Below are 27,517 nucleotides of genomic sequence, written 5' to 3'. Positions count from 1 at the left end.
CTTTTTTTTTTTTTTGTAGGGGGGCTTTTATTACGGTGTTCACTAACGGGGTTAACTAGTGATACAGTTTTATAGGTCGGGTCGTTGCAAAAGCGGCAATGCCAAATATGTGTAGTTTCGTTGTTTATATATATTTTTTATATTTATTTATAGATACAATATCCTATGATTTTTATTATTCATTTTGATTTTTTAAAATATTTTTACAGTTGTTTAAAAAAAAAAATATTTATACTTTTTAACTTTTTTACTTAGTCCCACTATGAGACAATCATTTTTTGTAGGCTGATTGCTTATACAGCATGGAGATGCAGCAGCATCCCCATGCTGTAGAAACTGTCAGCTCTGCACTGAGAGAAACTTACTGGTCATGCACTGCGCATGATAAGCGTTTCCTAGCTATGGTGACCCGAATGTCGTCATGACGGCATCGGGTCACCATGGCAACGATCATGACCCCGTTCATGCTGCAGGGTCTCCGATCCAAAGGTTGAGGGGCTCTGCCTCTGCTCAGTCCTCTGCCGGCTCCTGGAATGCTGCGATCTCGTTCGAGGATAAAGTGCTGGGAGCGGTGTGTTACTGCTCCTGGCACTTAGCACCGGGTGTCAGCTGTCAGAATCAGGTGACACCCCACGGTGATTGGCCACACACCCACCACCCGTGTGCGCAGGTGATCGCGTGGACGTAATAATCTGTCTCTGGTCAGACAGACCCAGGTCACATGGACGGCTTATTAAGTCTGATGTCAGAAAGGGGTTAATGAATTTGGCACATCCTACCCCACTGTTCACGAAACAAGGCCAAATAATACTTGTTGAAATAAGAAAAAGCCACATTATAGTACAAAAGAAAAAAAAAGTCTTTATTTACAATCTCCTGCACAACTAAAGTAGCTGTGAACAACCTAGTGAATTAAATACAATTCCAATAAATGAAAAAGTTACATCATATGCAGTGTGCATGAACATACATACACACACACCTATATCATGAATATTTTTTTTTTTTTTGTAAATGCAATTTTTTTTCTTAAAAAAAACAAAAAAAAAAACAAGTTTTCTAAATATGATAAGTAACTATGTTCTTATAAAGGAGGAAACATCTCTGGTATTTCATTTGCAGTGTATATCCTGCAATACAGAAAGATACTTAAGAGCCGTGCAGTTATGACAAAGTTCACTTCCCATAATCTTGTTGCCTGGTCAGTCACTCTGTTTGGCTGATGCTGGCACCATGATGAACTTTGTGGAGGTAGCTGGACAAACAGGCTGTACGCCAGGGTGATTTCTTTTTGAGCAAGCATTTACAAAACACATCAATGTCAAGGATACCGAGTGCTTTCATTATGTCACATTCAGATATTCAATTCCTATTATTATTTTACCATCATCGCAAAATTACAATCCTCCATTATTATATGTATGGGGTTTTTCCACTCCACATTTATTCTTTAGAATTAAAAAAAAACAAAACAACCTTTATCCGTAATTAAGCATAATGCTAATGATTAAAAAAATGACATTAAATTATTATACTGCACTCTACTTGCTATTATGCTGTAGAAGTGGCCTACATGCCTAAAATTATATATTGGATAATGATATCCAAAAATTGATATTATCTTAAGCAGAGTTGTGGAAATATAACACCTTCCCAAATTAAGTGAACATGAGAACATAGATTTGTTACATTCTTTGCAGGTTTCATTGTTTAGCTGAAAGTTTCCAGGTATGACCTGGTTTGGAAGTTGGCCTGCCTGTGTAAGTGTTTGGAGCCGTGGCCTTTACTCTGAATCATTGGACATTTTGATTTACAGCTTTTGTGGAGTTATCTAACATGGTACTGTCTACGTCTGTAGTCAGATGGTTTGCTGCCGTTTCAGATCCAGAATTTAGTTTGTCTTCTTCTGTCTTTACCACAGTCCTGTCTTTAGCCAGACACAGCTGTTCATCCACAGGGGCTCCGGTGGCATCGTCTTGTTGTGGCTCTTGCGCAGGGTCCTTGTCTTGGTTTGTGACGGGCTCTTCATGATCAGTGTGCTGACTCAAACAGGCTTCTGACCCAGTGGGAGCAAGAATGGGGTTAGGGTTTGGTAGATCTTTCTGCTGAGAAAGGATGAAAGGTATAAGTGCTCATGCCATTGATTTGCACAATCTCTGATGGGACATTGATTAGTATATTTTAGTATTTTGTGCGCAGGATTTCAGGATAATTCTTATTTTTACTAATTTTTTCTGTAATGTCACCTAGATTTTAGTAAATTTAATTGAGTTTATTATCTAGGTGCACTTATTTCTATTTCCAGAAATAAATGTACAGTACATTTTAAGCTGAAATACAAAAAATTCAACAGTTTTGTTTCAGATTTAGCGGAATGTACTAATCATGTGTAATTAAACTTCTATCTCTCTATAAAGAAAAGTTACAAATGATGACAGAGATACAGAGAGAGACAGAGACCCAGACAGAGATACAGAGAAAGAGAGAGAGACACAAAGAGAGAGAGAGAGAGAGAGAGAGAGAGAGAGAGAGAGAGAGAGAGAGAGAGAGAGAGAGAGAGAGTGAGTGTGAGAGACTCCTTCAACTCAAAGATGCCCTTGAAGAAAACAGCATTTGGGAACTATAGAATTAGGATCCAACTGCGAAAGCAACAATCTCCACATCCAGAGCAGTAACATCTGATTCCAGTACTTCAAGGACCATTCAAAACAATCTCAAGTGAAGACCTGAACCTGGCACAAAAAGAGCTTGTCAACAAACTGAAGGATATGGAGGGACAATTCAAAGACTTCCAAAACCCTCTGGACACATCAAGTACATAGCCAGAAATAACAGTGTGTCATAAAGGTAAAAAAGCCAGCGGCCCAGATGGGATCATCTCCGAAATGCTAAAATACAGCCCACCAGACATCCAGGCTGTGATAGCAAAACTATTCAAAATAGTACTGCAGGCTTGCTACTTCCCCAAAAACTGGAACCAAGGACTCGTACATAAAAACAGGGATAAGAACGGCGCAGCAAACTACCGGGGGTTATGTGTCAGCAGCAACCTGGGGAAACATTTCAACTGCATCCTGAACAAAAGAATTCTCATGTTCCTCACCCAACACGTCCTCTACAAAAGTCAAGCAAGCTTCATACCAAACCACCGCACCAAGGACCACATCTACACATTGCACAACCACATCAAGATCCATGTCCACAATACAAAAGCATGGGAGGATCTATGCCTGCTTTGTGGACTTCAAGAAGGCCTTCGACTCAGTGTGGCACCCAGACCTATTCTCAAAACTGCTGGGGAGCAGAATAGGAGGCATAACATATGAGGTCATCCGAAGCTCCTACACTGAGAACAGCTGAAGTGTGAAGGTAAAGGGAAGGACGACAGCCTATTTCCAACAAAGTCGAGAAGTGACACGGGGCTACATCAACGAGCTGGCGGTGGCTCTGGAGTCCTCCTCAGCACCAGGACCTACACTCCATGACACAGAGGTGAAATTTCTGCTGTTTGGTGATGACCTTGTGCTTTTATCACCAACTGAGAAAGGCCTCTAAGATAATCTGAAAATCCTAGAGATCTTCAGCACTACATGGGCACTGCCAATCAAACAGAAGAAAACTAATATCATGGTGTTCCAGAAAAAAAAGCATAAACCAGCTGGCCATCCCCCCTTCATAATAGACAACTGTCCACTTACAGAAACCAACAAGTACATCTACCTGGGTATGGAACTCAGCCAATCATGGAGATTTAAGCAAGCCATAGAGTTGCTGAAAGACAAGGCGTGCAAAATCTTCTATGCCATCAGCAGACATCTGCACCATCTCAGGGCACCTGTAACCACGTGGCTAAAAGTCTTTGATACCATCATTGCCCCAATCCTTTTGAACGGCAGCAAAGTCTGGGGTCCAGTCTCAAACCCAAACTTGTCAAAGTGAGACGCTGGGCCAACAGAAATATTCCACCGAGAATTCTGCAAACACCTCCTCCAAATCCATCGGATCACATCAAACAGTGCCTACCGAGCTGGGCAGATTCCCACTACACCTTGCTATCCAGAAGAAGGTGTGATCATTCAAGGTTCATCTACAAAGTAGTAGCCCCATCTTCTATCATCACAAAGCCTTGCTACAACAGGAAGCCCCAGAAGAACAAATCCCCCTAACACAAATTACCCAAAACCAGCCTGACCAAGCCACCAACCTGCATTGCCTGACAAAAGGCGAAATCTGGAAGATGGTACACAAAGGCAAAGAGGAATATCTCAGCGCCTGGAGGAAACACATGAACAAATCCCAGAAACTGACAATATACCAGAACCTACAGAGAGAATACAAACTGGCTGCATACTTAGAGAAACTAGCAAACTCCAAAGAGAAACAGATCCTGAGCCGGTACAGACTGAGTGCCCACAGCCTACTCATGGAATCTGGGTGGCACCGACCGAACTACAAGCCTGGAGAGAGCAGACTCTACCAACAGTGCCTCAGCAGGCCGTGGAGGATGAGGTCCATTTCTTGCTAAGGTGCCCCAAATACTCCACAGAGAGGGACACTCACTTCAGGAGACTGTATGATCTCCTGTCCAAACTTCATCTCCATGGAGGAGGGAGAGAAACTGCCTTACTACTGGGTGAAGAGGAAAGTGCAGAGGCCATAGCAGCGCAATATGTCAGTGCCTGCCACTGACTAAGAGGAGCCTGATATGTTATGGACCTCTATACCCCACCCTGGATGTGTCCCTATCTCCTCCATTATTTTACCACTTGCTTTGGCAATGCTAACATGTACTTAGTTCTGCCAATAAATCCAATTTGATTTGATTTGAATTTGAGACAGACAAAGAGACAGAGAGAAAAATACAGAGAGAGAACCTGTCACTCTTAAAAAATGTAGTCCAGTATGCAGACACCATAATATAGAGCATGAGGAGCGGAGTAGATTGATAATCATGTGAGAAAAGATTCAGTGTAACCTGTTTATTAATCATGTAAACCTCTGCTCTTTTTTGGGTTTTCGGTCAGGTGGGCGGTGCCATCAGTGACTGACAGCTGTGTCTGTTTGCACAGTTATACAAATAATGCTGTCAGTCACTGATAGGACCACCCACAGGGCTGAAAATTACAGAAAGAGCAGAGGTCCAGTGGGCAGTCCTATCAATGAATGACAGCTCTCTGTGTATGCACATTTATACAAATAATGTTGTCAGTCACTGATGTTGACCACCCACTGAACCTAAAATCTCAGAAAGCGCAGATAATTAAATGATTAATACACAGGTTATACTGTATGCTTTCTCAGAAAACTATATATCAATCTGCTCAGCTCCCCTGCTCTATACCAAGGTGTCTGCAGATTGGATGGCATTTTCATACAGAAGCACATCACAGCTTCCCCTGCCAATTACAAAGCATTGCTGGAGGATTCTACTTCCAGATAATTGTACCACTTTGTTTTAAAAGTAAAGAATGACCTGTAATATTTTTTTAATAAATGAATCCAGCTAGTGAAATTTATGCACAATTTTATCCTATTTTTATCAAGTTTATGGGATTAGCCACCTTGCCTGTGCTGCTATTGACAGCAGTTAGTGATGCTTTACAGCAGCCACAGGACCCACAGGCAGCTAGAGGCAGATTCTGACTTCTACGGAAGGGTTTTCTAGGCATTCTCTGTGATCTGTTCAGAAGTCATTGAGCAGAAATAGGAGCTATAGTGAAGAAAATAAGTATTTGATACACGGTCGATTACGCAAGTTTTCCCACCTACAAAGAATGGAGAGGTCTGTAAATTTTATTGTAGGTACACTTCAACTGTAAGAGACAATCTTAAAAAAAAAAAATCCAGAAAATCACATTGTATGTTTTTTAGGTCAGACATTTCCTGCAGTTCTTGACCAAGATTGCACACACTGCAGCAGGGATTTTGGCCCACTCCTTCATCCAGATATTCTCCAGATCTTTCAGGTTTTGGGACTGTCGCTGGACAACATTGAGTTACAGCACCCTCCAAAGATTTTCTGTTGGGTTCAGGTCTGGAGACTGCCTAGGCCACTCCAGTACTTTGAAATGCTTCTTAGGCTAGGTTCACATAGCATTAGTGCCATCCATTTAACGGATCCGTTAAATAGATGGCACTTACACTGATGCACAAAATCTCTTACTACAATCATGCTAACGCATGGTACCATTGCGTTGGCATGTGTTAGCAATAGAGGTCCATTCGCTGTGAGTTAGATCTAACGTACCCAAAAACACGGTAGACTGCGCTCGAGGGTGCGTCACAAAGTAAAGCATCATTGCTAACGCATGCCGATTTTGACATGCGTTAGGATGCGTTACGATAATGGAAGTCTATGGGCACATTAACAGATCCGTTACATAGCGTTAATGCCGCTAAGTAACGGATCTGTTAAACGGATTGCCCAAACGCAATGTGAACCTAGCCTTACGGAGCCAGTCCTTAGTTGCCCTGGCTGTGCGTTTTGGGTCATTGTCATGCTGGAAGGCCCAGCCATGACCCATCTTCAATACTCTTACTGAGGGAAGGAGGTTGTTGGCAAAAATCTCAGGATACATGACCCCATTAATCCACCCTTCAATACAGTGCACTCGTCCTGTCTCGAGTCACAAGTGTGTCAAACTAACCTGGGAGATCTGGGAATAGAAGATCACTGCATAATTGTGAATCGCAGATCTTCCATTTAGCCTGTGTGTTTTGGTTTCCTTTGGTGCTGAAGAGGTGAATGACCCTTTCTATAATGGTCAGAAACATGCAGCTCATTTCTTTAACTCTTCCTATAAAACCTGACCCGCTCTCTCTTGCCAATGAAAATTCTGCTTCCTTGCTCTAAGGAATTCGTTGTTGCTATTGGAGATTCCTTTCCTGTGCTGTGTACTTAAGCTAAGTGTTTGCAGAGAAGTTGTTGTGGAGGTGTTCTGTAGGACATGTGTGTTTATCTCCTGGTCCCTGTTCCCTTTCAGTTTATTCCTCCATGTCCCTATTCTTCTCCCTATTGCTGGTTTCTGCTTTTGTATGATAGAGGGTTTCTGTTATCCCTGTTTTGCCTTTTGTGTCTTGATCACATTACATTTCTGTCCCAGGCTCCATGGGGTGGGGAGGGAACAGACCAGGGATTAACAAGAACATAGTGAGGTCGGAGACTCGGACCTCTCTACACTCAGCTACAGGGACAGTGTGAGGCCCCAAACTAAGAATGTCACAGTTAAACATTCCCATAACACAAAAGCACCCCCAAAGTATGATGTTTCCCCCACGTTTCATAGTTGGGATGGTGTTCTTGGGGTTGCACTCATCCTCCTTGCTCCAAACACAGCGATTGAAATTCATAACAAAAAGTTCTGTTTTTTTCTCATCTGACCTTCTCCAATTTGTCCTCAGGATCATCCAGATAGTCACTGAAACGGACTGAAAACACTGAAACAGTTGTTGCATTCTCACCAAGCTGCTTGCCTCTTGTCCTGTAATTTTATCAAGAGTCCCACAAAGGTATCCAGCACACCTCAAAATCATGACATAAGACCAAAAATTTCCCCAGAACATATGAAGGGAAAAAGAGGCATAGGCTATAAATTTAAAAACCAATTTTAATGAACATAATTAAAAAATACAAAATATGTAGAAAAAAGCAGGGTAAAGTTCATTAAAATGGCTGGGAACAATAACCACACCAGAAAATACAAAAATAAACAATTTGCTACAAGAGCAAGCCAATACTAGAAGAGGTATATAACATACAATCAAATGGACAGGAACCAATAGTTCCTATAGTACCAAGTGTAATTAGCCTCAGTAGTAACCCATGACTTGCCCAATCTAAAGTGCTCTAATGCTACATCTGATAGATTTCTCTATATACTACAATGCAGTGTGTAAGCATATGGCACGCCATTGTAGACAAACAATAATGAACTTACAAATAACTGTCCTGGTGGGAGATGTTCCACAGCGACCCCGACAGCGCCGTTTCGCCTGACTGGCACATGCCCCCTATCTGAGGAAGCCAGTCAGGCGAAACGGCGCTGTCGGGGTCGCTGTGGAACATCTCCCACCAGGACAGTTATTTGTCCGAAACGAAACATGCTTACACACTGCATTGTAGTATATAGAGAAATCTATCAGATGTAGCATTAGAGCACTTTAGATTGGGCAAGTCATGGGTTACTACTGAGGCTAATTACACTTGGTACTATAGGAACTATTGGTTCCTGTCCATTTGATTGTATGTTATATACCTCTTCTAGTATTGGCTTGCTCTTGTAGCAAATTGTTTATTTTTGTATTTTCTGGTGTGGTTATTGTTCCCAGCCATTTTAATGAACTTTACCCTGCTTTTTTCTACATATTTTGTATTTTTTAATTATGTTCATTAAAATTGGTTTTTAAATTTATAGCCTATGCCTCTTTTTCCCTTCATATGTTCTGGGGAAATTTTTGGTCTATTGCCTCTTGTCCTGTAGCACATCACAGCCTTGTGCAGATCTACAATTTTGTCCCTGATGTCCTTAGACAGTGTTTAGTCTTGGCCATGGTGGAGAGGTTGGAGAGTGATTGACTGTGACAAACTAAATGGGTCTGTTAGAATTATTGCTGGTTTGTAGGTGATCAAATATTTGTTTCATGCAATAAAATGCAATTTAATTATTTAAAAATCATACAACGTGATATTCTGTTTTTTATTGTTAGATTCTCTCACAGTTGAAGTGTACCTACGATAAAAATTAATACCTCTCCATTCTTTGTAGGTGGGAAAACTTGTAAAATGGCAGTGTATTAAATACCGTATATTCTCGAGTATAGTTTTTCAGCACATTTTTTATGCTGAAAAAGCCCCACTCAGCTTATACCCGCGTGAGGGTCCCATAAGATGAAGGTGGAGTGGCAGCAGCGGGTCACAGGAGCCGGCTGCTGCAGCTAACACCTGTGCCACATGATAAAGAGAAACGAATATTCACTTCTCTCCACTCCCATGGGCGTGGAGAGCAGTGAATATTCATTTCTCTTTAATCACGGGCACAGTAGTCACAGCCGCCGGCTTCCTGCAGCTGCCGGGCGATCACATGTACCCACTACTTAAGGGAATGAATATTCACTTCTCTCCACTCCCATGGGCATGGAGAGTAGCAAATATTCATTCCCTTTAGTGTCAGGCTTTATAGTAATAGGTTTTTGAGTAAATCTAATAGCCAATATGACTATTCACAGGTGATCATAATGATAAATTATCTTGTTACTTGCCAATAATCTGAATTTACTGCACTTCGTTTTAAAGGTGTAATTATTTCATAAAAATGTGGGTTCACAACCTTATATAGGGGTATTGCCTGAATTGTTATAATTCACAATTTGCAAGCAATGGTTAAAGTTATGATAGCCAGCTTTAGAGAAATGCGTCTTCTAAATAGAGAACTTTAAAAAGGACACGTCACCAAGTCAAAAGCTGAAAGCTTTAGCTTTTATTTTATTCTTGCTGCTCCTAAGTATTACATTTATTTTTTCAAAATTCATACGGCTCCTTTTTATTCAGTGCTAATTTTCATGGTCTTTACAAGGGGTCGTGGCTCACAGGATTCTCTTGGGTTGTGTCTCCAGGCTGCTTTGCATTATACCCCTGTGAGCCACACCACCTCGGTGAAGACCATAAAAATCAGTAGTGAATAAAGAGGCCCAACACTGTATAGTTGATTAAAAAATGTTTTTAAAAAAGGAATTATCAGGGGAGCGTCACAAGAAAATAATAGCAAAACATAGTCACTTTTTTCCCGGTGACAGGTCCTCTTTAAATGGGTTATTCAGCCTTAGGCTTCTTTCACACTTCAGTTGTTTGGCGTCAGTCACTTCCGACATAGTGACGGATCGACGGATCCGTCACAATTGTTGAGAAAACGGTTCCAACGGATCCGTTTTTTTGACGGATCCGTTACTTGGGGGTTGTCTGGGAAAAGTATCTACTTTTTGGAGCATGCGCAATTGAAAAAGCGGATTGGGGCGACGGATCCGCCGAAATGACGGTCGCGACGGATCCGTCGCCCATAGGCGGCCATTCTATGGAATGACGGACGCGATGGATCCGCCGCGAACCGTCATTTCGGCGTTGACAAAAAACGTTTCAATGTCCGTCTATGTCTAGACAACGTCTGCCAAATTTTGACGGATCCGTCGCATGACGGATGGAACGGACGACCATCCGTCACAATCCGTCGCCAATGCAAGTCTATGGGAAAATAACGGATCCGCCAAAAAAAAATGACGGATCCGTTATTTGAGGAAACTGGCGGTTTTAGACTGACGCCAAACAACTGAAGTGTGAAAGAGGCCTAAGACTACAAGTCTCTTTATGTGACTGCAAAATTGTGAATCCTCTCACTGTGCACTGTGAGGATTCTTCAGTGCCAATGCCAGGTACGTGACAAGTATGGATTTGCATAGAAGTGATCACATGCTAACTAGACGTGCGTGGCCTCAATCAATGCAAGTGTATTGAACGAGGCTGGACACATCTAGTTAGAATGTGACCGGAAGAATCGCTTACTTGTGACCACATGAACGCCTGCTCCTGGTGCTGACACGGAGAATCCTCACAGTGTGCAGTGAGCGCAATGTGAGGATTCACATATCTGCAGTCACATAGAATGATTGCAGACTTGTAGTCCAAGGCCGGACAACCCCTTCAAGTTGTTGAGGTCTCAGAGCAATCCAATATGACTTCCTATTTGTTTGGACACTAAATACAGACTGTATATTATATTACATATATATCATAGATTCCTGCTAATCCTGTGCACATACAATTCTGTCAGGGAACTTGGATTCAACATATCAGAGAATCAAACCACTGTCAAATAAAACAAGCATCACATCACATCACATTTAATAAAAATAGACATGTAATACAGGGGAATGTTATATTGTCCCATTTTGTAAATTCAAATGTGTTACTCAACTTTGATTTGAAGGAACACTAATGTTTTACATCCTTAATCAGATAGTCATATCAAACTGGTATTCACCACAAAGCCGCTGCCGGTCCAGAACAAAGGAAGCTCCTTTCGCCAAAGGGCCACAGCCAGACTTGTGAGGAGGGTACAGGGGACCAGGTAGAGGAGAGCCGGTTGTCCTCTTTGCATAAGAGCTAGTGCCACAAAGGTCACCAGGAGACCTATCCCATAGGCTGTGAAGTAAAAAGACAAAGACTATCTTAATTTAAATTAAACATGAGAAAAAACAATCGTGAAAAAATTATATACATTTTCTCACACCTTCATTGCTAGCAGCTAACAAATGTATTAGTGATCACAGAGGGAGGGTAATATTTGTAGCTACTACTATATACATTCACTGTACTGAAACTGATGGCATCATTGTTATGGAGAACATACCTGTTAGTTCTATGGAGTACACCACTGGAAATAAACCCCTAGGGACATAACTCAAAGGATGCCTCCACAAGGGGCTGATGTAACATATGTCTCACTGTGTATTACAGTACCAGCACTGGTAAAAATCTACACACTATGTGAAAAAAAATTGAACTGCCATTTTAATGTTCCTTGCACCGCTGTGGTCCGGGGTTCAAATCCCACCAAGGAAACATCTGCAAGGAGTTTATATATCCCCGTGTTTGCTTGGGTTTCCGCTGGGTTCTCCGCTTTCCTCCCACATTCCAAAGACATACTGATAGGGAAGCGCTGTGGAATTAATGGTGCTATATATGAAAGTAATATAAAAAAAATAATAAAGAACTAAAGGAACTAAGCATGACCAATATAATATTTTATCTGGATTTCCCTTATAACCAACCATTCAATGTCCTTAAAGGGAGTCTGTCACCCCCAAAATCGTATATGAGCTGCGGCCACCGGCATCAGGGGCTTATCTACAGCATTCTGTAATGCTTAGATAAGCCCCCGATGTAACATGAAAGATGAGAAATAAAGGTTATATTATAGTCGCCCAGGGGTGGTCCCGCTGCGGTCCGGGTCTGATGGGCGTCGCGGTCTGGTCCCGCGCCTCCCATCTTCATACGATGACGTCCTCTTCTTGTCTTCACGCCGCGGCTCCGGCGCAGGCGTAATTCTCTGCCCTGTTGAGGGCAGAGCAAAGTACTGCAGTGCGCAGGTGCCAGGAAAGATCAGAGAGGCCCGGCGCCTGCGCACTGCAGTACTTTGCTCTGCCCTCAACAGGACGGACAAAGTACGCCTGCGCCGGAGCCAGAAGACAAGAAGAGGACGTCATCGTATGAAGATGGGAGGTGCTGGACCCGGACCGCGATTCCCATCGGACCGGACCGCACCGGGACCGCCCCTGGGTGAGTATAATATAACCTATTTTTCTCATCTTTCAGGATACATCGGGGGCTTATCTACAGCATTACAGAATGCTGTAGATAAGCCCCTGATGCCGGTGGCCGCAGCTCATATACGATTTTGGGGTGACAGACTCCCTTTAAGCAGACTTTCATTAGGCAGCAGAAAGAATGTAAGGGTATGTGTGCATGATGTCTTTTCCAGGAAGATATGCTCCATAACCCAGCCAAAAAAGCATTCGATAAACGTTAAAAAAAAAAAAAAATCGAACATATGCACTGCAGTGTAAAAACGACTTGCCATGCGTCATTTAACCTACTGTTTCCGCTTGGAAGTCACTCACTAATTGATATAGACAAGCAAAAAATAAAATAATGATGGCTATTACTAAAAACATCCGAAAAGACGAAAAAACTCTTCAGGGAAAAAACTAGCAACGTTTTCCTGTGGCAAACTTGGTGGGTGCGCCGTCATCTAAAAGAGATGACTTGCACATTCCGTAATAGGTGCAACCTAAAATTCCATTTCCCAGAACAGTAAAAAAAAAAATAAGACCATAAAGAGGCACAAAATTCTGATAATACTTTACTACCACCTAGAGGAGACCCAAGATAGAAACATGCTAAGACCTTATCCGAGAAAACAGCTATAGTGCATGAAAATAATCTAGGGCGCTTAGTTAACATAATTTGGAGTTTTGTCTGTTTAGTGGCTAGAGAACATGCACTTGCATGCTGCATGCACACCAACTTACATCCCAGTTCATTTTTTTAGATTTTTTTTACCACCTAGAGGAGACTCATGAGAACACTTAAAGAAAGCTCCTGATAAACGCAGCACTATCTTAAGCAATACATACCAATAGTGCAAGCCAAAAAATAGATCCTCGAAGACTGAATCAGAATGTCAAATCTATGACAATAAGCCACTAGCAGACCTGTATGAAGAAAAAGAATATATTATAGATAAAAATTCTTGTTTTTAGGCAAACACAATTGCACTTAAAGGGGTTATCCAAGACTTTGGGGCCAAGAACTTGCGGTGCGCCCAAGCAGTCGTTTTCCAACCAATATGGGATAGTGGCATACTCAAAAGAAAATGGATGCCAAAATTTGTTGTGCAATTTTTCCCGTTACCCTTGTGAAAATAAACAAATTGGGGCTAAAACAACATTTTTGTGGGAAAAATTTGATCTTTTATTTTTACGGCTCAACATTACAAAATTTTGTGAAGCCACTGAGGGTTCAAAGTGCTCACCACACATCTAGATAAATTCCATGAGGGGTCTAGTTTCCAAAATGTGGTCATTTGTGGGGGTCTCCACTGTTTTGGCACATCAGGGGCTCTCCAATTGCGACATGGCGTCCGATCTCAATTTCAGCCAATTTTGTATTCCTAACGTCAAATGGTGCTCCTTCCCGTCTGAGCCCTGCGCCCGCCGCCTACGCCTGTGAAGGGTTAATAAACTTCTTGAATCTGGTTTTGGGCACCTCGAGGGGAGCAGTTTTTAGAATGGTGTCACTTTTGAGTATTTTGTGTCATATAGGCCTCTCAAAGTCACTTCAAATGTGATGTGGCCCATAAAGTTTTATTAATTTTATGGAAAAATGAGAAATTGCTGGTCAACTTTTAACCCTTTTAACTTTGTAAAAAGAAAAAAAAAAGGTTTAAAAAATTGTGCTGATATAAAGTAGACATGTAGGAAATGTTATTTATGGGGGCAGCACGGTGGCTCAGTGGTTAGCACTGCAGCCTTGGAGCGCTGGAATCTTGGGTTCAAACCCCACCAAGGACAACATCTGCAAGGAGTTTGTATGTTCTCCCCGTGTTTGCTTGGGTTTCCTCCGGGTACTCCGGTTTGCTCCCACATTCCAAAGACATACTGATAGGGAATTTAGATTGTGAGCCCCATTGGGACAGCGATGATAAAGTGTGCAAACTGTAAAGTGCTGCGGAATAGGTTAGCGCTGTATAAAAATAAAGATTATTATTATTATTAACTATTTGGCATAATATAACTCTGGTTTAAGGGCATAAAAAATAAAAGTTTGAAAATTGAGAAATTTTCTGATATTTTCAGAAATACACGCACGTTATGTTGAACTAATTTTACTAATGTAATGAAATACAATATGTCACCAAAAATAACCTCAGAATCGGTGGGATCCGTTGAAGCCTCACAGAGTTATGACCTCAAGGTGACATTGGTCAGAATTGAAAAAATTGTCCTGGTAACAAAGGGGAAGTCAGGCTCTGGCACAAAAGGGTTAAACAGAATGTGAGGCACAGAATTGCATAAATGCATTAACCAATTCTCAATACCTGGCACTAATATGTCTCCGAAACCTAGAAGAGAGAATGGCCGGTCACAGAGAGCCAATGGTGAAGAATTTAATCTTGGCACTTTCAGAACCATTGGAAGCTGGTATAAAAAAAGAGAAAATGTCAAATGAAAAAGCAACTAATCATATACTTTGTTACATAGAAGATTTGGGCTGCACATTTTCTATGATCCATAGTCTTCTAAACTTTTACCATCGAGTCTTAATAGTAAAATCACTCGAACGATTTTGCATGAAAAACAGAACTTTGCCTTAATTGAGTATACCTAACATTTCAAGGCATTACTTATCCCTTACTGTTCTATGGGGCTGACTTAAAAAAAAACTGAGCACTGTACACTATTTTCAGTTCTATATACAATGGATGGAGTGGAGGTGTTTGCAGGAGCCACTCCAATATGACGGCGCATATTTCTCAGCACTCAGAAACGGTAAGAATCAAAATTACACTTTACCTTTTCCTGAGTATATGAATCTGATGGACCTGCAGCAACTTCAACCATGATACTCTCGCCACTCTGCAGATAGAAAAACGGTTTCAAAACACTGAACAAGCAGATTTTCTTACTAGGAGTCTATCTGTAATACTTCAGTGCAAGTCATAACTTACCTTAGTAAAAAATGGCGTGATGAACACAAAAAAGACGTCATATACAAAGAGAACAAGCAAGAGCAAAGTGCAGCTCTGAAAGAAAAGGGAAAATGTAATAAATTCAACTTAAGGACCAATGAAAATGACTTTAGACAGGCTCATGTATATATTATATCTGTATTTTTCGGATTATAAGACGCACCCCAAATTTTGAGGATAAAAATAGGATTTTTTTTTTCTTTAAATAAAATGGTGGTGCTTGTTATTTTCCATGTATCTTATTGCTTACCGGGGGTGGTGGCTGCGGTAAAACGGCGTCCCAAGGTCGCTGCTGGAGGAGGCAGGAGTGAGGTGAGGCTGCAGGCTGGGATGAAGGGGTGTTCCGATGTGGGCGCGCCACTGCGGGTGTCTGGTGCTGCGGGGGTATCCAGGTGTCTCCGGTGCTGCAGGGGGCTCTGCTGACATTTTGTCAAAGGCCAGAAACTGAGATCTCACTCTGCGCTTTCGCCGCAGCCCCGGTGGCCATTTACCCGGAGTCCACAGCACAGAAAACCATGGAACTGCGGGGGCTTTGGCCCTTCACAAAATGACGGCAGAGCCCCCCGCAGCACCGAAGACACCTTCGCAGCACCGCCGGACACCCTTTCATCCCAGCCTGCAGCAACGGTATCGGTAAGGTATATCAGCATTATAAGACTCACCCCCATTTCCCCCCCAAATCAAAGCAACCTGGGCTTCCATAACACCTCAGCAGTGCCACAGGCTGATCGCCTCCATGCCATACTGCATTAATGCAGTAATTAATGCAAAAGGAGCCCCGACTAAGTATTGAGTGCATTTACTGAACATACATTTTAGTAGGCCAACAGTTCATATTTTAAAATCATTTTTCAAGCTGGTGTTATAAACAGGGCCGTATTTAGAGTTTCTGCTGCCCTAGGCACTTTTAGTGCTGCCTCCCCCATTGGCGAGTATGAGTAAGGCTGGAGTTACACTAGCGAGGAATACGGGCGAGTGCTATGTGAGAAAAAAAAAAAAATCGCATCACACTCGGACCAGTATTAATCTATGGGGCAGCTCCCATCATCGTTTTTTTTCTCGGCCGTATTATCAGTGCGAGTGATTTCACTCGTATATCAGCCGAGACTTGCCAATGCAAGTCAATGGGTGCAAAGAAAAAAATCCTACAGCACTCGCACCATGCGAGTGCTGTCCGATTTTTATGCACCGGCGTCCTTTGAAAAGCTGGCAAATCATGTCCGCTGTACAGTAAAATCACACGGCCTCATTCATTCCCTATGGGACTTGCGGACATGTGCGGCACTTGCAGCAACGGAAAAAAAACACTGCTAGCAGTGTTTTTTTGTCTCAACGCAAGTGCCACACATGTTGGCAAGTAGCCATCACTACCTGTCCCTAGTGAATCAACCACAGGGCATGCTGGGATTTGCAGTCCCTACAGTATCAACCACAGGGCATGCTGGGATTTGCAGTCCCTACAGTAGCAACCACAGGGCATGCTGGGCTTTGCAGTCCCAACAGTATCAACCAGAGGGCATGCTGGGATTTGCAGTCCCTACAGTATCAACCACAGGGCATGCTGGGTTTTGCAGTCCCTTCAGTATCAACCACAGGGCATGCTGGGATTTGCAGTCCTACATCTCCATAATTAGAATGACAGGACATGTAACCTAAACCTGTAGTTATCCTGCAGCTACAGAATAAAAGTCAGGGCGTGAAGGTACAAGTCCCCCTTACACAAACACTGGGAATGCTGGAATTTATGGTTCTACAGCAGCTCCAGAATAATAAAAACAAGCCTTGCTGGAAGGTGTACATGGGGCAGGGCGGCCCCTAATAGTGATCAGGACATGGTTAATGTCCTGCTTCAGTGATGTTCCTCTCAGCACCTCCCCCCTCTGTTCATAGCCTCATGTCAGCAGCAGGGCACAGGCAGCAGCAGAGGGAATCACAGCGTGAGGCTCCCTGTGATGCTTCTTCCCTCCCCACAGACCGCAGCATCAACACTAAGGCTACGTTCACATTTGCGTTGTTGTGTGTTGCATCGGCGACGCAACGCACAACGCATGCAAAACGCATTGTTTTGTGAATCATGCGTCCTTTTTTTGCTTGATTTTGGACGCACAAAAAATGCAACTTGCTGCGTCCTCTGCGCCCTGACGCGTGCGCCGCAGTGACGCATGCGTCACAAAACGCAAGTACAACGCATGTCCATGCGCCCCCATGTTAAATATAGGGGCGCATGACGCATGCGTCGCCGCAGCGGCGCCCGACGCTGCGTCGCACAACGCTAATGTGAACGTAGCCTAACAGGTGAGGACAGGGCCCCTGTCAGCATAATCTTGTGTAGTGTGTAGCTGAGCGGGCCAGCCTCTCCTGCTAGCGCTGAAGCTGTCGGACATGCTGGGACTAGCAGTTACACACCAAGCACCGCACAACTCACCTGGACACAACAATCCTCACACCATCCTCCCCCGCAGCTGCTCAGGCAGGAACTGAACTTGGCGCCACAGCGAGGAGGGGGAGGGCCTGCAGTGTGACTCTTCCAGCTCCCTCCACTGCAGTATACGTGATAGCGCAGCGCAGGATCCGATAGCACCGCAGCAGCCAAAAGAGGGAGGGGAAGAGGGAGGGAGGGAGGGAGGGAGGGAGGGAGGGGAAGAGGGAGGGAGGGAGGGGAAGAGGGAGGGAGGGAGGGGAAGAGGGAGGGAGGGAGGGGAAGAGGGAGGGAGGGAGGGGAAGAGGGAGATAGGGAGGGCGGGTGGGTTTGGGTGGGCGCTACCTTGCACTATTATTAAAAAAAAACAAAAACCTTGCTCAGGCGCCGCCCCCCCGCATCCTCCCGCCCTAAGCACGTGCCCTCAAGTGCCTGGTGGCAAATACGGCCCTGGTTATAAAGTATTTTAATTTGTTGAGATAATGACTTTTGGGTTTTCATTGGCTGTAAGCCATAATCATCAACATTAACAGAAATAAACACTTGAAATAGATCACTCTGTTTGTAATGACTCTATATAATATTGAGAGTCCTACATATTTTCTACATATTTTTCTATCCACTGGCTATCACGGTACCAAGATATATACTGTATTTTCCGGCGTATAAGATGACTTTTTAACCCCTGAAAATCATCTCAAAAGTCGGGGGTCGTCTTATACGCCGGGTACGGCGTGTGCATGGAGGAGTCCTGTATGGTTCCCAGGATCTGGAGGAGAAGAAACTCTCCTTCAGGCCCTGGGATCCATATTCATGTAAAAAAAAAAGAATAAAAATAAAAAATATGGGATATACTTACCCTCCTATGGCCCCCGGCTCTCAGCGGTGCAAGCGGCGGCCTCCGTTACTAAGGATGCAGTGAGTGAAGGACCTTTGATGACGTCACGGTCACGCGACGTCATCGAAGGTCCTTCGCTCAATGTACAGATATTTGCCCCATTTGCTGTTACTGTGATAAAAAAAAATATATATATATCACATACTCACCTCTCGTCGCTCAGGCCCCCGGCACTTTCAATATTCACCTGACTTCGTTCCAGCCGCCGCGCTGTTATGGTTCTCAATGGCAAGAGAACATAGCCCAGCAAACATAAGAACTAGCTCTTGGAAGGATGGAAACTAAACTGACCATGAACTAAACCTGCCGCACAACTAACAGTAGCCGGGTAGCGTAGCCTGCGTTTTATCCCTAGACGCCCAGCGCCGGCCGGAGGACTAACTAATCCTGGCAGAGGAAAATATAGTCCTGGCTCACCTCTAGAGAAATTTCCCCGAAAGGCAGACAGAGGCCCCCACAAATATTGGCGGTGATTTTAGATGAAATGACAAACGTAGTATGAAAATAGGTTTAGCAAAATTGAGGTCCGCTTACTAGATAGCAGGAAGACAGAAAGGGCACTTTCATGGTCAGCTGAAAACCCTATCAAAACACCATCCTGAAATTACTTTAAGACTCTAGTATTAACTCATAACATCAGAGTGGCAATTTCAGATCACAAGAGCTTTCCAGACACAGAAACGAAACTACAGCTGTGAACTGGAACAAAATGCAAAACAAACAAGGACTAAAGTCCAACTTAGCTGGGAGTTGTCTAGCAGCAGGAACATGCACAGAAAGGCTTCTGATTACAATGTTGACCGGCATGGAAGTGACAGAGGAGCAAGGCTAAATAGCGACTCCCACATCCTGATGGAAACAGGTGAACAGAGAGGATGATGCACACCAGTTCAATTCCACCAGTGGCCACCGGGGGAGCCCAAAATCCAATTTCACAACAGTACCCCCCCCTCAAGGAGGGGGCACCGAACCCTCACCAGAACCACCAGGGCGATCAGGATGAGCCCTATGAAAGGCACGGACCAAATCGGAGGCATGAACATCAGAGGCAGTCACCCAAGAATTATCCTCCTGACCGTATCCCTTCCATTTGACCAGATACTGGAGTTTCCATCTGGAAACACGGGAGTCCAAGATTTTTTCCACAACGTACTCCAACTCGCCCTCAACCAACACCGGAGCAGGAGGCTCAACGGAAGGCACAACCGGTACCTCATACCTGCGCAATAATGACCGATGAAAAACATTATGAATAGAAAAAGATGCAGGGAGGTCCAAACGGAAGGACACAGGGTTAAGAATCTCCAATATCTTGTACGGGCCGATGAACCGAGGCTTAAACTTGGGAGAAGAAACCCTCATAGGGACAAAACGAGAAGACAACCACACCAAGTCCCCAACACAAAGCCGAGGACCAACCCGACGCCGGCGGTTGGCAAAAAGCTGAGTCTTCTCCTGGGACAACTTCAAATTGTCCACCACCTGCCCCCAAATCTGATGCAACCTCTCCACCACAGCATCCACTCCAGGACAATCCGAAGATTCCACCTGACCAGAAGAAAATCGAGGATGAAACCCCGAATTACAGAAAAAGGGAGACACCAAGGTGGCAGAGCTGGCCCGATTATTGAGGGCAAACTCCGCTAAAGGCAAAAAAGCAACCCAATCATCCTGATCTGCAGACACAAAACACCTCAAATATGTCTCCAAGGTCTGATTCGTCCGCTCGGTCTGGCCATTAGTCTGAGGATGGAAAGCAGACGAGAAAGACAAATCTATGCCCATCCTAGCACAGAATGCTCGCCAAAATCTAGACACGAATTGGGTACCTCTGTCAGAAACGATATTCTCCGGAATACCATGCAAACGGACCACATTTTGAAAAAACAGAGGAACCAACTCGGAAGAAGAAGGCAACTTAGGCAGGGGAACCAAATGGACCATCTTAGAGAAACGATCACACACCACCCAGATGACAGACATCTTCTGAGAAACAGGAAGATCCGAAATAAAATCCATCGAGATGTGCGTCCAGGGCCTCTTCGGGATAGGCAAGGGCAACAACAATCCACTAGCCCGAGAACAACAAGGCTTGGCCCGAGCACAAACGTCACAAGACTGCACGAAGCCTCGCACATCTCGAGACAGGGAAGGCCACCAGAAGGACCTTGCCACCAAATCCCTGGTACCAAAGATTCCAGGATGACCTGCCAACGCAGAAGAATGAACCTCAGAAATGACTTTACTGGTCCAATCATCAGGAACAAACAGTCTACCAGGTGGGCAACGATCAGGTCTATCCGCCTGAAACTCCTGCAAGGCCCGCCGCAGGTCTGGAGAAACGGCAGACAATATCACTCCATCCTTAAGGATACCTGTAGGTTCAGAATTACCAGGGGAGTCAGGCTCAAAACTCCTAGAAAGGGCATCCGCCTTAACATTCTTAGAACCTGGTAGATATGAGACCACAAAATTAAACCGAGAGAAAAACAACGACCAGCGCGCCTGTCTAGGATTCAGGTGTCTGGCGGACTCAAGATAAATTAGATTTTTGTGGTCAGTCAATACCACCACCTGATGTCTAGCCCCCTCAAGCCAATGACGCCACTCCTCAAAAGCCCACTTCATGGCCAAAAGCTCCCGATTCCCAACATCATAATTCCGCTCGGCGGGCGAAAATTTACGCGAGAAAAAAGCACAAGGTCTCATCACGGAGCAATCGGAACTTCTCTGCGACAAAACCGCCCCAGCTCCGATTTCAGAAGCGTCGACCTCAACCTGAAAAGGAAGAGCAACATCAGGCTGACGCAACACAGGGGCGGAAGAAAAGCGGCGCTTAAGCTCCCGAAAGGCCTCCACAGCAGCAGGGGACCAATCAGCAACATCAGCACCCTTCTTAGTCAAATCAGTCAATGGTTTAACAACATCAGAAAAACCAGCAATAAATCGACGATAAAAGTTAGCAAAGCCCAAAAATTTCTGAAGACTCTTAAGAGAAGAGGGTTGCGTCCAATCACAAATAGCCTGAACCTTGACAGGATCCATCTCGATGGAAGAGGGGGAAAAAATATATCCCAAAAAGGAAATCTTTTGAACCCCAAAAACGCACTTAGAACCCTTCACACACAAGGAATTAGACCGCAAAACCTGAAAAACCCTCCTGACCTGCTGGACATGAGAGTCCCAGTCATCCGAAAAAATCAAAATATCATCCAGATACACAATCATAAATTTATCCAAATAATCACGGAAAATGTCATGCATAAAGGACTGAAAGACTGAAGGGGCATTTGAAAGACCAAAAGGCATCACCAAATACTCAAAGTGGCCCTCGGGCGTATTAAATGCGGTTTTCCACTCATCCCCCTGCTTAATTCGCACCAAATTATACGCCCCACGGAGATCTATCTTAGAGAACCACTTGGCCCCCTTTATGCGAGCAAACAAATCAGTCAGCAGTGGCAACGGATATTGATATTTAACCGTGATTTTATTCAAAAGCCGATAATCAATGCACGGCCTTAAAGAGCCATCTTTCTTAGCCACAAAGAAAAAACCGGCTCCTAAGGGAGATGACGAAGGACGAATATGTCCCTTTTCCAAGGACTCCTTTATATATTCTCGCATAGCAGCATGTTCAGGCACAGACAGATTAAATAAACGACCCTTAGGGTATTTACTACCCGGAATCAAATCTATGGCACAATCGCACTCCCGGTGCGGAGGTAATGAACCAAGCTTAGGTTCTTCAAAAACGTCACGATATTCAGTCAAGAATTCAGGAATCTCAGAGGGAATAGATGATGAAATGGAAACCACAGGTACGTCCCCATGCGTCCCCTTACATCCCCAGCTTAACACAGACATAGCTTTCCAGTCAACGACTGGGTTATGAGATTGCAGCCATGGCAATCCAAGCACCAACACATCATGTAGGTTATACAGCACAAGAAAGCGAATAATCTCCTGGTGATCCGGATTAATCCGCATAGTTACTTGTGTCCAGTATTGTGGTTTATTGCTAGCCAATGGGGTGGAGTCAATCCCCTTCAGGGGTATAGGAGTTTCAAGAGGCTCCAAATCATACCCACAGCGTTTGGCAAAGGACCAATCCATAAGACTCAAAGCGGCGCCAGAGTCGACATAGGCATCCGCGGTAATAGATGATAAAGAACAAATCAGGGTCACAGATAGAATAAACTTAGACTGTAAAGTGCCAATTGAAACAGACTTATCAAGCTTCTTAGTACGCTTAGAGCATGCTGATATAACATGAGTTGAATCACCGCAATAGAAGCACAACCCATTTTTTCGTCTAAAATTCTGCCGTTCACTTCTGGACAGAATTCTATCACATTGCATATTCTCTGGCGTCTTCTCAGTAGACACCGCCAAATGGTGCACAGGTTTGCGCTCCCGCAGATGCCTATCGATCTGGATAGCCATTGTCATGGACTCATTCAGACCCGCAGGCACAGGGAACCCCACCATAACATCCTTAATGGCATCAGAGAGACCCTCTCTGAAATTCGCCGCCAGGGCGCACTCATTCCACTGAGTAAGCACAGCCCATTTACGGAATTTCTGGCAGTATATTTCAGCTTCGTCTTGCCCCTGAGATAGGGACATCAAGGCCTTTTCCGCCTGAAGTTCTAACTGAGGTTCCTCATAAAGCAACCCCAAGGCCAGAAAAAACGCATCCACATTGAGCAACGCAGGATCCCCTGGAGCCAATGCAAAAGCCCAATCCTGAGGGTCGCCCCGGAGCAAGGAAATCACAATCCTGACCTGCTGAGCAGGATCTCCAGCAGAGCGAGATTTCAGGGACAAAAACAACTTGCAATTATTTTTGAAATTTTGAAAGCAAGATCTATTCCCCGAGAAAAATTCAGGCAAAGGAATTCTAGGTTCAGATATAGGAACATGAACAACAAAATCTTGTAAATTTTGAACTTTCGTGGTGAGATTATTCAAACCTGCAGCTAAACTCTGAATATCCATTTTAAACAGGTGAACACAGAGCCATTCCAGGATTAGAAGGAGAGAGAGAGAGAAAGGCTGCAATATAGGCAGACTTGCAAGAGATTCAATTACAAGCACACTCAGAACTGAAGGAAAAAAAAAAAAAAAAAAAAAAAAAAATCTTCAGCAGACTTCTCTCCTTTCTCTGTCAATTAATTTAACCCTTTTAGGCCGGTCAAACTGTTATGGTTCTCAATGGCAAGAGAACATAGCCCAGCAAACATAAGAACTAGCTCTTGGAAGGATGGAAACTAAACTGACCATGAACTAAACCTGCCGCACAACTAACAGTAGCCGGGTAGCGTAGCCTGCGTTTTATCCCTAGACGCCCAGCGCCGGCCGGAGGACTAACTAATCCTGGCAGAGGAAAATATAGTCCTGGCTCACCTCTAGAGAAATTTCCCCGAAAGGCAGACAGAGGCCCCCACAAATATTGGCGGTGATTTTAGATGAAATGACAAACGTAGTATGAAAATAGGTTTAGCAAAATTGAGGTCCGCTTACTAGATAGCAGGAAGACAAAAAGGGCACTTTCATGGTCAGCTGAAAACCCTATCAAAACACCATCCTGAAATTACTTTAAGACTCTAGTATTAACTCATAACATCAGAGTGGCAATTTCAGATCACAAGAGCTTTCCAGACACAGAAACGAAACTACAGCTGTGAACTGGAACAAAATGCAAAACAAACAAGGACTAAAGTCCAACTTAGCTGGGAGTTGTCTAGCAGCAGGAACATGCACAGAAAGGCTTCTGATTACAATGTTGACCGGCATGGAAGTGACAGAGGAGCAAGGCTAAATAGCGACTCCCACATCCTGATGGAAACAGGTGAACAGAGAGGATGATGCACACCAGTTCAATTCCACCAGTGGCCACCGGGGGAGCCCAAAATCCAATTTCACAACACCGCGCCATCTCCCGCCTCCTCTGCACTGACGTTTAGGCAGAGGGCGCGCACTAACTACGTCATCGCGCCCTCTGACCTCAGCGTCACTGCAGAAGACGGACCGGCGACTGGAACGAGGAGCAGGTGAATATTGCGCAGCACAGCGCTCCCTTCCCCGTTATACTCACCTGCTCCTGGCGCGGTGCAGTCCCTGCTTCCCCAGCGCTGCTTCTTCCTGTACTGAGCGGTCACCGTTACCGCTCATTACAGTAATGAATATGCGGCTCCACCCCTATGGGAGGTGAAACAGCATATTCATTACTGTAATGAGCGGTACCATGTGACTGCTCAGTACAGGAAGAAGCCGGGGCGCCGGGGAGCCAGGGACCTGCAGGGACCGCGCCAGGAGTAGGTGAGTATAATTAGACAGCCCCCGCTTCCTGGCCCTGCCAACCCCCTCCTTGGACCGCCGCATCATCAGGCGGCCCGCTGGCGCCCCCCTGTCGGCTGCGCCCGGGGCACATGCCCCGGCTGCCCCCCCTGGATACGCCACTGGGCTGCTTTGTATTTGTTAAAATAATGTGCAGATAAGTACTGACTATTAAAAGTAACCAATAATATACACAAGCTAAGCTTGCCCAGATCAATATACAACAGAGAGGAGCAGGTAAGAGAACAAAAGAAGATTAGAAGGGTTTCTCACATAAGAAAGATTGATTACAGGTGCAGGACCTGCATAGTCAGCCCATCTAACTCTCACATTACTGGTTATGAGGAAAGCGGCATAGAAAGAGACTTTAAGTTTACCATATCAGCTCAAACCAATCCAATAAAACTAGAGTAGTAATCTTTCATTGATTACATACCGTATGTGTCTCTCAGCTCCTGAGGAATCAAGCACTTGCTTTTTCCCCGGTTCAACACAAGCATATGCTAACAATTTTCAGGTTCACGGCTATCTGAGCCCGGCACCTATCTAGCCATCAGGCAAAGGCAGTGTTTATCATTGATCTCAACAGACTGTTGCTTCCATCAAAAATCATCATGATCGATGCATCTTTTGTAATGACATTCACAATTATTACACTGCTGCCTTGTGCAAAGTTAACTTTCAAATTTTATCCCGATACCCACCTTAAATGTCGGCAGGCGAATTGCCTTTAACATGTAAAGACAAAAAGCTATTCCAAGAATATCTTGAAGTATCCAGGCCCATCTGAAAGATATATAACAGTGTACTAAAAAGTGCATCATGGTGGTTTTCTATATTTTGCCTTCTGTGTGATCAGAACTACTTACTGGTCTTCATTCCTGTAGACTCCCCATATCACACTGACAGCAATACAGAAGCTTGCTAGCAGAAGTTTCCAAATAGGCGGGCGATTATGGAAGTAGGGTAGATTATTTTCTGGCACCCTAAGAAGAGGAATGAAACATAAGAAGGACAATTAGAGATAAAATAATTAATATTTGTTTGGATTTTATGTTGTTTTAGGAGCAAACCTAATCCTCTCTTTATGGGACTTATGTAGAACTAGAAAGAATTTGTATTTGTGTGCTCACCTGCACTTCCCGTATGGAATTATGCGAACAAATGGGGAAAGGCAGCTGTATAGCCCTATTGATGCAGCCAAGCAGAATATTCCGATGATTATATAAACTGTGTGTAGAAGAAAACGACACAATAGAAATTACAAACACCGTTCTTTTTTTTTTTACCTCAAATGCAACTATAAAATATATATTATATATACACTGCTCAAAAAAATAAAGGGAACACTTAAACAACAGAATATAACTTCAAGTAAATCAAACTGTCCACTTGGGCCTCTTTGACAGTTCTGTTTTTTCTAATCAGTCACAATCCTTCAAAGTGTTGAAAAAATGGCTCCTGTGCTGATCGAGAGAGAGAGAGCAGAGAGAGAGAGAGCAGAGAGCAGAGAGAGAGAGCTCTATCAGAAATTCTGCCAGGCATGCTCAGTTTCAAAAAACGGACTCCGTCGCTGGTTTCTGTCTTTTGACACACAGTGACGGATCCTGCGTCCATAGGCTTCCATTATAGCCTACAACGGACAGCGCAGGATCCGTCACTGCGCGATTTTCCGACGTACACAAAAAAAGTTTCTATGTGCGTTGCCTCCGCCCAACGGACACAGAATTTATGATGGATCCGTCATACGATGGATGAAACGGAAGGCCATCCATCACAATCCGTCGCTAATACAAGTCTATGAGAAAAAAACGGATCTAGCTCCAACATTTGCTGGATCCATTTTTTTTTTTTTTTTTCACAAAACGACGGATTGTGACGGAAACAAAAAGACTGAAGTGTGAAAGAGGCCTTAGGAAGCAACACTGTTTGACAATCAATTTCACATGCTGTTGTGCAAATGGAATAGACAACAGATGGAAATGATTGGCAATTATCAAGACACTCTCAATAAGGGAGCGGTTCTGCAGGTGGGGACCACAGACCACATCCCAGTACCAATGCTTTCTGGCTGATGTTTTGGTCACTCTTGAATGTTGGTTGGTCGTTAAAGCACAGTCGGCACGAAATGGCCATTCTCCACCCCCCCCCCTCACCTTCGCCTCCACCTGCCGCCTCTGGTTAATGTCCTCAACCCACAGATGGTAAAATAAAGGACTTTGATTACAAGACTACTGGGTTCCAAGAAGTATCGTTTCTCCTTGCAGAGAGTGACATGTTAAGCATGTCGAAATGAGGAGACTTAAATCCGCAATGCTCCTCTGGGAAATATGCAAATTGTCTCTTCAGAGAGGAAGAGGACTAGAACTCTAGTGCCACCTATTGGAAGTAGCAATCCTAACAGTCAATGTCGACCCTTTAACGAGCCTTGTCACATGACTTAGGATAAAAGCCAAACCAGAATCTCAATTTGCAGACACTGTTTCGGGGTACTGCCCCTCGTCAGTGCAAAGTGGAGATCTGGTTTGGCTGATTGAGCATTGCGGCTTTAAGTCTCCT

The 27,517-nt window shown here is 44.0% G+C and overlaps 1 protein-coding gene across 4 annotated transcripts in view; it reads right to left on the bottom strand.

Moving 5' to 3' along the window:
• Positions 1-1,036: 1,036 nt before the first annotated feature.
• SPPL2B (signal peptide peptidase like 2B) overlaps positions 1,037-27,517 on the bottom strand; it is a 74,694-nt gene continuing 48,213 nt past the window's right edge. The window contains exons 7-15 of one of the 4 annotated variants that reach the window (XM_077272678.1): positions 26,092-26,188; positions 25,828-25,944; positions 25,663-25,744; positions 15,279-15,353; positions 15,124-15,186; positions 14,649-14,748; positions 13,186-13,263; positions 10,965-11,191; positions 1,037-2,105 (exon numbers count right to left, since the gene is read on the bottom strand). In XM_077272678.1, the coding sequence (XP_077128793.1) occupies positions 11,010-11,191; positions 13,186-13,263; positions 14,649-14,748; positions 15,124-15,186; positions 15,279-15,353; positions 25,663-25,744; positions 25,828-25,944; positions 26,092-26,188 (794 nt within the window). In that variant the 3' untranslated portion in view covers positions 1,037-2,105; positions 10,965-11,009. The remainder of the gene's footprint in view (positions 2,106-10,964; positions 11,192-13,185; positions 13,264-14,648; positions 14,749-15,123; positions 15,187-15,278; positions 15,354-25,662; positions 25,745-25,827; positions 25,945-26,091; positions 26,189-27,517) is intronic. The other 3 variants (XM_077272688.1, XM_077272660.1, XM_077272669.1) reach the window with 3 other exon arrangements.

Source organism: Ranitomeya variabilis, chromosome 1, assembly GCF_051348905.1.
Source record: "Ranitomeya variabilis isolate aRanVar5 chromosome 1, aRanVar5.hap1, whole genome shotgun sequence".
In the NCBI taxonomy this organism is placed as follows: domain Eukaryota; kingdom Metazoa; phylum Chordata; class Amphibia; order Anura; family Dendrobatidae; genus Ranitomeya; species Ranitomeya variabilis.
The sequence above is the reverse complement of the archived record's forward strand: the minus strand, read 5'-3'. Positions and strand labels throughout refer to the sequence as shown.